At 36.3% G+C, this 10,917-nt stretch overlaps 1 protein-coding gene across 1 annotated transcript; it reads right to left on the reverse strand.

The window, feature by feature from the left end:
* Positions 1–4,569: 4,569 nt before the first annotated feature.
* On the reverse strand, positions 4,570–10,044 carry LOC128867656 (cyclin-dependent kinase inhibitor 1C). Its single transcript, XM_054109077.1, has 2 exons — positions 9,877–10,044; positions 4,570–5,604 (listed from the first exon to the last, which is right to left on the reverse strand). Exons 1-2 carry the CDS (start codon positions 9,877–9,879, stop codon positions 5,227–5,229), a joined length of 381 nt encoding a protein of 126 aa, XP_053965052.1. The 5' UTR covers positions 9,880–10,044; the 3' UTR covers positions 4,570–5,226.
* Positions 10,045–10,917: the final 873 nt, after the last annotated feature.

Here is a 10,917-nt window from a genome sequence, read left to right on the forward strand (position 1 = left end):
GACAAGGATCGTCTTGGCCAGCCCAAAAAGTTCGAGGACGCGGAATTGGGGGAATTGGTAAACGAGGACTCGTGCCAAACCCAAGAAGCGTCTAAAAGCGATGGGAATGATCCAAAAGCAAGGACATTGGGTCCCGTACGAGTTGAAGCTGCGCGACGTCGAACGGCGATTTTTTACGTGCGAATTGCTGATCGAGCGACAAAATCGGAAGGGTTTTTTGCATCGGGTGGTGACTGGCGACGAAAAATGGATCCACTACGACAACCCAAAACGCAAAAAATCATGGGGTTTGCCCGGCCACGCATCAACGTCGACGGCCAAGCAGAATATTCACGGCAAGAAAATCATGCTCTGCATTTGGTGGGATCAGGTCGGCGTCGTATATTTTGAGCTGCTCCAACCGGGCGAAACAATCACGGGGGATCGTTACCGACTGCTATTGATGCGTTTAAGCCGGGCATTGAAAGAAAAACGGCCGGAAACGGTAAAAAGGCACGACAAGGTTATTTTGCAACATGACAACGCTCGGCCGCATGTTGCTCAACCTGTCAAAAAATACCTTGGAACGCTTGGCTGGGAAGTGTTACCCCACCCGCCGTATAGTCCAGACATAGCTCCCTCCGATTATCATTTGTTCCGGCATATGAGTCTCGATTTGGCGGACCAGCGGTTCTCCTCGTACGAGGCTACCAAAATATGGGTTGAGTCATGGATAGCCAAGCAGCGGCCAGAATTTTGGAGAAACGGCATCCGGAAATTGCCCGAAAGATGGGCGAAAGTTGTAGCTAGCGATGGCCAATACTTCGAATAAAATATTTTGTACCGTTTTTTCACAATAAAGCCCCAAATCTTCGAAAAAAACCTTTAAAACTAATTCAACCTCCCAATATTTGCGTAATAGGTGAGCGTATTTGTTTGACATTTTGTAGGTCCGCTCGGTTATCGCTTTTGATATAGAATTTTCTATTACGGGCGTGTCGGCGTTGGCAAGCTGTTGTATATATTTTTTTATAATTTAGTTACTAAAGCAAACCGCACGCTCACAATATACAAATTTATGATGTGAATTGCTCACCACGAGCGGTCGCTGGTTTCAGATCTTCACCAATAAGCCGCGATAAATCAATGCTCGCAAAGTTACCAGAACCGAGACCATTGCTAAAAATTAGCCGGATATACCTTTGGATCCGTAATACCGCGTGAATTGAACGGTGCCATATTTTAAATATAATGGCATAAATAGACCTAAAAGAAGATATTTCGTTAATACCTCACCTTATTTGATTGTTAATTGAACCCATTTCTACACGCCCGTACTAGAAAACTCTGTAGATATTTGGGGCCCGTCAACTGGCCATAAATTATGAGTATGGGCCGCTGCAGACAAGGTGATCGGCAAACTATTTTAGTATGAAAACTCAAATGATTGAAAATATTTCGTTATATTTTTTGTTTTTCTTCTTTGTTTTTGCTACAGTAAAATATTTATAAAATATACGTTTTTAGGGTGAAATTTTTAAGTCAGAACTGATGAACAACTTTCACAACAATGTTCAAAAATCGAATGATCTGTTCGAATTCGGATTACTTTAGAAATGCGATACAATTACGATAGGCGTGTTCACAAACTCTAGTCCAATTGATTCAGATCTAGACGTCCAACGGTCAATCTTCTGCGGCTATTAACCCAGGAATATTGTTTTTTAGCCCCTGCTGGGTGGTGTTTGTCTTATGGGCTGCAGTGGGATCTTTCTGGAAGAACCAACGCTCTCCATTGAAGAGAGTACTGCTCAACTGCCTGACCACGCCTTCTAAGATATCCGCCTGCTATACTTTTGCCCTGGTCTTAACCTCATTTTCGCAGAAATGAAGAGATATAACGCCTTTACAAGACACTCCCCAATAAACCATTCCGGAGGCTGGATGGTGGTGGTCACGCTGAACCCTTGGAACAACATTTTTTGCGAAGAAGCTGTGTGCATCTGTCGAGTCTAATTTTCTTCAAGCGCGTTGCCAAAAGATGCCCAGTTGAACGACGGAAGGCTTTCATGTGGAGATCTTCTCTAATTAGTCTTGACATGGATCTGCTCGATACATTCATTTCCTTGGACATGATTTTTTGCTTTCTATGGGGATTTGTGCGAATTCTTTCTCTAACGGCTTTTAGGGCTGCCAGTGTAGCGAGGACGATGACTAATGCAATCACTACAATGTGATTTGCCTTAGCTCCCCACTCCATTGTTAATAAGCGAAATTTGCCACGACAGTGAAACGAAATTTTTTTCTGGGAATTCGTTCTCTCCGTATGCATTGTACAATTTTTCACAGAATTTATTTACTCGTTCTTGATATGACCGCCCCTATTCCTAATACAAATGCTTATTATTTTCCTTAAATTGTTTCCATTTAAGCATTTGGCAGTGTTTAATTTATGCCTGGTAGTGTTTGGAATCGATGTCTGGACTCTCAGCAGGTAGTTTAGTTTATAGTCTATTGAATTACATTATTACAATATTAGAATATAGAAAGGTATATTCTTTGTATGAGTATAGCCCTACTGTAAATTTTGGGGAAATATATTTGTGAAACATTTTCACTCTCCATTAATATTTTATAGCTACTAAAATAAAATATGCCATAAAAATGAAAGCAGTTAAATTTTATAATAAACCTTTAAATACATTTGTAATGGTAAATGCAGTTTTACACCAAGATCCAGCGGCTTCGTTGGCTGGGTCATGTTGTCCGAATGAATACAAACGCTCCGGCTGTGCAAGTATTCGATACGGTACCAGCTGGTGGTAGCAGAAGAAGAGGAAGGCCTCCTCTGCGAAGGAAAGAACAGGAGACTTCACTTTGTGCACCCAACTAGCGCCGGTTAGCACGAGAAAGAAATGACTTTGATAAACTCGACCAAAAGCGGTTATTGTGCTAATCAAGAAGAATATGAAGTTTTACACCAGTTTTTTTTTCAAATAATTTAGATCAACATGAGACCAAACGAGAAGGAAAACTTCAATACATTGCAAAAAATGGTCAAGTTTAAGCACAAAAAGAAAGGTGATCCAATTTTCTACAGCTCTTCCTCATTCATAATTACCTTATTGCAGTCGAAGGAAATGAATACTTCAAAAACTTTAAATCAAATTCTAAATTCTGTACCACTCAAAGTAGTCATCAGTCATGTTTCTTTTTGAAGTTTACTATGGAAGCTTTACTGTACACAGCTGGCACATAGATACATACATACATACCTACCTATTGAATATTGGCATTGCCATTTCCTGCTTAGACCATGAAGAGACGATGGTAAGATAACTAATTTTATTAGCATATTGGAAACAAAACAACTGTAAAGTGATTAGTAGAGCATTTGCTTAGTATTCAGAGGCTGAGGTCAATTTTCAATTTTACCCATAACTCGTTTTTGGATGAGTGATGCGGTCATTAATTTTTTATAAGCAAATGCATTAAATTATACAAATATGTAAGTAAGTGTGTGTGTCATATACATAGATAGTTTGAGTTTTTTTTTTTACTCTGGAGACCTGAGCTTTTGTGTACGACACTGAATAAATTATGTGTGTTTCATTTGCCGTTGTTGTTGGTTTTTGGGTACTTTTATTTGGCGTTAATATTTTCACTGCCACTGCCAAACAGTTTTAGGCAAACATTTGCACGCATTTCTGGTTGATTGAATTAAATTATTAACTGCTTGATTGGTAGGCTTCTAGGCCGCGTGACTTAAATTATACAACATTTTATGGTTTTCGCGGTAGAGTGTGACGCATTAAACCACGTATGTATTGTTTTAAATTCTTGGAAACGATTTATAGTTTCCAAAATTTTTTTATCGCCTTCGCTGAGCTTGTTTATGCAGAAAAATGAAAACTTCATGAAAGTGAAGCCATTAAAAATAATTTTTTTTTTGCTATTTTATGTGGGCGAATGTTATTAGAAAACTATTTTCTCTATGAGACTTATTGACAAGTTTTGACAGTTTATCTATTTCATATTTAATTTTAATAATTTTTTCTTATGAAAATATGGTTCATGCTCCCACAAAAACCTAATGAATGCAAGTTTCACATTTCAAACTTCAATTAATTCAAAAAAAAAAAAAAATTCAAAAAGTGCTCATTAAAATTTCAAACTTTTTAATTAGAATTTTTACATTAAAATTAAATTTCGAGTATGTAGTTTCATAGTATATTAAATTTCGGTATAATAAAGTGCAAGTTGCAAATAGCTCAAAAATCGTGTTGGTTTTGGACAATTTCTCTGTGCGGACGATGTTGGGTGTTTTCTTCGATGAGACGAGAATTATATGGAGAAAATGCACCAGGCCGCCGCAAAAAAAAAACCAAAACACACAAAATAATTCACTTAGCGCACAAATCCTTTAGCTGAATAAAGCGCTGAAAGCCACAACGCAGGGCATGGGATCCTAACTTTATGTCCAACTGCTCCTGAGCTAAGCACAAACGCACTCCGCTATGGCGTTATAGCCTGACTTCATTAGTGGGAATAAATAAAACACAATTTTTTACTAATTTGAAGTATATGCACACAGGTACTATAAATATTTTATTTGAACCTGGGGAAAAATACAACAAAGGCTTTTAAATTTGTAAATCGTCAAGTCCAATGTGTCAGCATACATTTTCTTCATTTACAACGTAATTTGTATAAGTTATTTTGTTTTGTAATAATAATCAACTACTGGCAGTTCTGTTAAAATTCTAGCGATGCTGCCTTCCATTAAAAAACAGTGTCGCCAAATATAGGTATGCGAGCAATGTCTAAGCATTTGCATCTTCTATAGTAGCGAGCTTAAATGTATTTACACGCATGTATTTGTGATCATGTATATATATTAATGTTTATGTGCGCATCTTTTCTTTTGGCTTAGTAATATAAATATATATAAATTTTGTTTTCGAGGTTTGTACGAAAATTGTATGGCGCTGCAGCAAAGGGCGGAATTAGACTTAAGTTGATTTTTCACCAGGTCAATCGAAAAATTGCACATTTCAAATCAAAACTTAGGAATTAATATTTTAAATAACTAAAAAATGTCATATAGGCATGCCGTTAGAAATGCCTTGCGCATCCGTTGTACCTCGTTGAAAAGGCTAGTTGATTTGCGCTCTCTCTATTTGATTAGTGTGCTGCAACTTGGTTAATGGTCAACAATATTCTGGATTGGCACCAGTTAGCCACCGTTTAGTAGCGACGGCGATAGAAAACTCGTCTGCGTACTTGTCTGTAGTTGTAACCGCTTTGTGGGTTGAAAATATGTCCGGGTATTTGGGCACCGCCGGGTGGCAGGTAGGATTGGCTGGGTGAGTATGCAAAGGATGGAGCGGCTACCGGGATGGGGCGAGCTACAGGGATGGGACGAGCTACGGGTCTTGGTGCTACAGCGAAACTGGCGCGTGACTGCACTGGAATTGGTGCGGCAACAGGCGCTGGTGGCGGCTCATCGATGTCGATGTATTCGGGTTCTGGTGTGGCGATATCCTGTGGATTTGGGCCTTGTGTGGCGGAGTCAAATTGGGCGGCCACGCAACCAATTAAGGCAAAAGCAAGGATAATTAGTTTCTGTAAGGGAAGAAAGAGAAAGCAGAGATTTGGAAGTATAGTATTAAATTTGTTTTTTTTTTTTTGAAAATAGTGCAAATACAAAATCAAATGCAGTGCTTAAATTACTATAGCACAAGTATCGACCATTTCTTTGTTTCTTATTTAATTTTAATACTTTTTTTTTTTTTTAATATAGTTACTTTCCTATAAAAATCCTATAAATTAATTTTCTATCTTTGAGAAAATTAAATAAAAAAAATCTACAAATTTTTATAAAAATTTCTACTTTTTAATTAGTATTTTTAGAAAAATTTTGTGTATGCAGTTTTATAGTCCATTGAATATTGTTGGAGTAAAGTGAAACTTTCAGTGTCTAAACAATAGTGTTGATTTTTTGGAATTTTTTTCCTGACGTTCTTGTGCATCTTCTTCATAAAATGAAACACGCAGAAAAAAAAAAATTGTCAACGACTCAAAATAAAAATATAAATATTGGGTTTCCCCTTCACTCTAAATTAAAAAAGGCAAAATTAAAATATTTTAAAAGAATAACTATACTTTTAACTTGCCAGTAACTTGCAAATGCTCCCATATATTAAGAAAGTTTTACTTAATTTTTTGATTTATTTATCTTTTTTTAGTTAGAAAATTTCAGCAATTTAGGTTTGTTAAGTAATTATGCATCAGAACCACCAGGGCGTGAATTGCTCTGGCTGATCAAAGGTAACAATAATTTTTATCATTTGTTTTCTGGCACAAGATATAGTGACACACTAAACCAGTTTAAAGGTTTATAAGTAATCACTATCGGCTGATTGTGAAATTTTTCCACAGCTGAGATCAAATGATTTACGTTTACACCCTTCATTGGATGTTTGGACGAGATCCTACCCAAATTTATGGTATGCGTCTTGATGTTTTACCTATTGTATGCCGCTTCCAAACGGGAAATGGTGTTTTTTATAACGACATTTTTTTATGGCAGAAATACAACCGGAGGTTTGCCATTGTTTGTCCAGAGGCGAACGATAGTGGAACAATTTTTTTCAATAATTTTAGTATTCCCATTACAAAGTTACAGCAATGCTAGAAAAATCATCTCAATTATCAGCGACTTTATGCACTTTGAGATATTTGCTTTATCAGGAATTTGAACTGTCATTGCAGCTCTCATCTTACTTCTACCGGTCATACTTTGTGCTGTGTGAAAAATTTACCACCTGAGTGTGAAATCCTAGGTTATTCAGAACGAACAGACTGGAGAACTAACTCTATCACTTTCAAACCTGGCTCCCAGCTATGGTTTACTGATGGGTCCAAATTGGAAAATGGTAGAACAGGGGCAGGAATCAATGGACCTAAATTCAAAAAATCGATTCCGATGGGATTCTACCCAACAATATTCCAGGCAGAAATACATGCCATCGAAATATGTGTGAGAGAATGCCTTAGCAGGAAAATGAGAGGTACTCACATCTACATACTTTCAGATAGCCAAGCGGCTCTAAAAGCCCTTCTATCAACAACTATCACCTCCAAATTGGTAAATGATTGCCTAAACCTTCTCAACACGTTAGGGAACTTCAACATAGTAACACTAGGCTGTATTCCGGGACATGAAGGACATGAGGGAAATGAAATGGCTGATGACCTTGCAAAACAAGGAGCAAATATGCAACTTACTGGTCCTGAGCCTTTCTGTGGACTCACAAAAGGCCACATTAATGAATTCCTTAGGAAATGGGAAGAAAGAAAACTTGCCGCACACTGGCTAAACTGTGCCGGTCAGCGTCAAGCCAAACTATTCCTAAGTCCCAACAAAGGAATATCTGACAAGCTTCTCTCAATAAACAGAGTAGATCTGCGTCTTTTAACAGGATATCTTACAGGTCACTGCAGCCTGAGGCATCATCTAAATAATATTGGTCTATCAGAGACCAATGTCTGCCGCTTTTGGGAAATGGACATAGAAAGCTCAGAACATGTGCTTTGTGAATGTCCTGCGTTGGGCAGACAGAGACTTCATCTCCTTGGTGGTATCGTGGTGTCTCCATGCAATCTTTGGAACAACAAACCCAAAATTGTGCTAAAATTTTTAAAAAGCCTAAAACTCTAGGGTTACAAAATAGGCCTTTCACAATAGATCAGCTCTGGTCGCAGTGCGTAATGGCCTTCTAATAATAATAATTCTTTGTAACTTTTTTTTTAATTTAATTATTTTTTTAGTTTTTATGATAAATAATATTTAATAAAAAAAATTATTTTTTTGGAAAACCTTTTTTTTTTTAGTTCTTATGATAAGTTATAGTTAAAAAAATTATTTGAAATTAGTCAAAAAATTATTTGGAAATATTTATATGAGGATTATTAAAGATTATTCATCCTCGGCACAAAGCGAAAACAATTTTGGGAAATTTCTACCTAACCTAATATATCGGAAGAACGTTATAATTCATGCTTTTCTGCTTTTATAAAATGTGAAAAATTCAAAGTGGTACCGATTTCCAGTGTCTAATTAGTAAGAATATGAGCCGTTTTTCTGACGGTCTAATAGCAAACTGAGCACTTTAAAGCCGACTGAAATGATTTTTTGTTTATGTTTTATTTTTTATTTTTTTAAGTTGTGTTTTTTTTGGAGATGATGTTCTTCCAGCAAAACCGCGGTGTATTTAAATAAATATTTTAATTTGAGGCATCAAACTAATTGAGCAAAGTCTCTTAAATGAGGTTTTCTCTGCATCAACTAAAGTTAGTTAAAATAATCGAAGTCATATCAGTAAGTAGGGGAATATTTCAGTCCGTTATGATTTGGAGGCATTGAGAGGTTACAGATAGGCTAAGCTTATATGATTTTAATTGGAGAAGATGAATAGTGAATAACAAGAATTGAGTGAATAATTTCAAATAATTTGTAATGCCTGCTCTGCTGTGGCTGCGAGCACGGAACACTTTTGAGTGCCTGCCCAGTTCTCACTGAGATTATTTTCTAGTTATGCGGGCTTAACCCTCCATTTGTGTAGATTTTAAACAAACAAAAGAAAGGAGAACGGAAATACAATAGTTAATATACTTTGCAGTTGTTGTCACAATCGTGCGCCACTGCGATTGCTCGGCTTTCGGCTGAATGCAAAGAGATGTAGAGCAATCCAACAAGCATTAACAAATAAAATAACAAACATTGTCAGAATGAGCGCGCTGGATTAGTGAAACACTAAACATTTTATTTATAGGGAGAGTTATGTATAAGAGCCTTCATTATTTGTAAATGTTATTCAATTAGTGATTGTCTAGCCCACTTTGTAGCGCCCGGTATTTGTTGATTTATGTTGCTGGCACGGAAATAAGTTATCGCGAAAATTGTGAGCCAAAGAATCTTCAAAGATATAGCCATTCCTCAAATAAATGTCAAAGTATGTTACTTTAATTATTCCTATAAATGGAATCGGTGGTCTGCTGGAGTATATTTTGGTTTATTTTCCTTCCTATCTGGCTTGTTTGGCCTTTTCCGTCTGCTGTATTGTCATATGATCTGTTAACAATTTCGCCGCCATAGATTTTTCTAAACGATATGCAAGACTTGCATACGGGAAAACCTGTTTAATTCTACATCCATATTTCATTATTGCAAAATTTTATCCTTTCTAGGTTTTGCAACACTTTTAGAAAGTGAAAGTGATGGGAGACTGTGATTATGAGAAATGATCAAATTAAAAATTAACATAATTCGATTTTGCTTTAATAAAATATGTATGTATGTATGTATGGTTGTACTTGAACACATTGCTTGGCAAAACAGGAACGTTTGATAATTAAGCCGATGCTAATTCCAAAAAATGTCAAAAAGTGGGAAAAACTTGTTTTAAAACAATAGCATAAATCAGTAAAAGTTATTCAACTAGTTTCATATTAAGTTATCCGTATGTCTGAGGTAAGTCAGGTAGGATAAGCTACTCAGCTGGTATGTTGATTATTTAAATTATTTAACCGAAGTATTCCAGAACCATGTAAATTTGTATGATGACTTTCAGTTTCAGTTCTGGATGTTTAAATTTTATGGGCATATAGAAATGCCATTAGCACTACTATTTGACTCCCATGCAAGCATATCTTATCCATTTTTTCAGTCACTATCTGCATATTTCACTTGTATTAATACTAATAATTTTATTATCCATTTCAACTATTAATATTTATATGCATCTAATCAATTATTTATGACACTATACACTTCCTTTCCATTCACTCACTAAATGACCTCAACACCAAAAATGTCTTCGACGCAACACCTACCATTTTATCGGTATTTATCTTTAAATTAATGCTGCAGCGTTGAACCGAATTGGCTAATGCTCTGATATCCAAAATAATTTACTTTTTTATAGAGTGACGAGCAAACACTACACTGGAGGAGATCACAACACAAATGATGATGAGCTCCAAAGTTACTTTGTTATTTATATCAAAGTGGACCAGGCCGTGATGGCCGGCAATGGTAAGCGGCCGTCATAAAAATGAAGAACATGAGAAGAAGACATGAATGCCAGAAGTAACAAAAACAAAAAATAATAATAAAAAATAAACCAAAATATGCTGAAGACAATCTCACAACAGGCCGAAAGCAAACAAAATTAAAAAGTAAACTAATTCAAATATAAACTAACAACAAATCAATTAATAAGTAGAAGCAGCAGCTTCAGCAACGAGCAGCAGTAGCAGTAGCCACTGAAGAAGCAGACAAAGCAGCGGCAAGCGGTCAATGCAGTGCAGTGCTGGCCAGCAGATGCTGAGAGCAAAGCATTTGCGGTATTTGTACGTACAGCCGGCGACAAATGATAGCAAATCGATACTTTGAACAGTTTTGACCATTTTTCTTTGAAGGTAAATTATTATTATTTTTTAAATATAGCTCATTGTTTAATAAAACCCATATAAATCATAACGATTGCACGACATTTTTGTTTTACTACCGTCAAGGAAAAAATTATAAAAAACCAGCGTGATTTTTCAGCCACCTCAAACTTGCACTTGATTATACAATACTAAAATTTAATGAGCTATACAACTGCATGCCAAACATCTTTCTAAAAATTCTAATTAAAAAACTTCGAGTTGGGTTGAAAAGTTTGCGAAATTTTTAAAATTTTGGGGTGTGTAACTAAAATGAATGTATAACTCATACAAAAATATCAAACATTCACAAAAGAAAGAAAAATAGTCAAAATCGGTGAAAATGTTGTTGCGCTATCGCTTTGTCGCGCGCTGTATCAATCGAAGCTAGAGGCAGGCGGCAGACCAGAGGGCGCAGCTTAAACGCTTTTTTAACCATAATTA

The sequence above is a fragment of the Anastrepha ludens genome, chromosome 6, assembly GCF_028408465.1.
Source record: "Anastrepha ludens isolate Willacy chromosome 6, idAnaLude1.1, whole genome shotgun sequence".
Taxonomy (NCBI): Eukaryota; Metazoa; Arthropoda; class Insecta; order Diptera; family Tephritidae; genus Anastrepha; species Anastrepha ludens.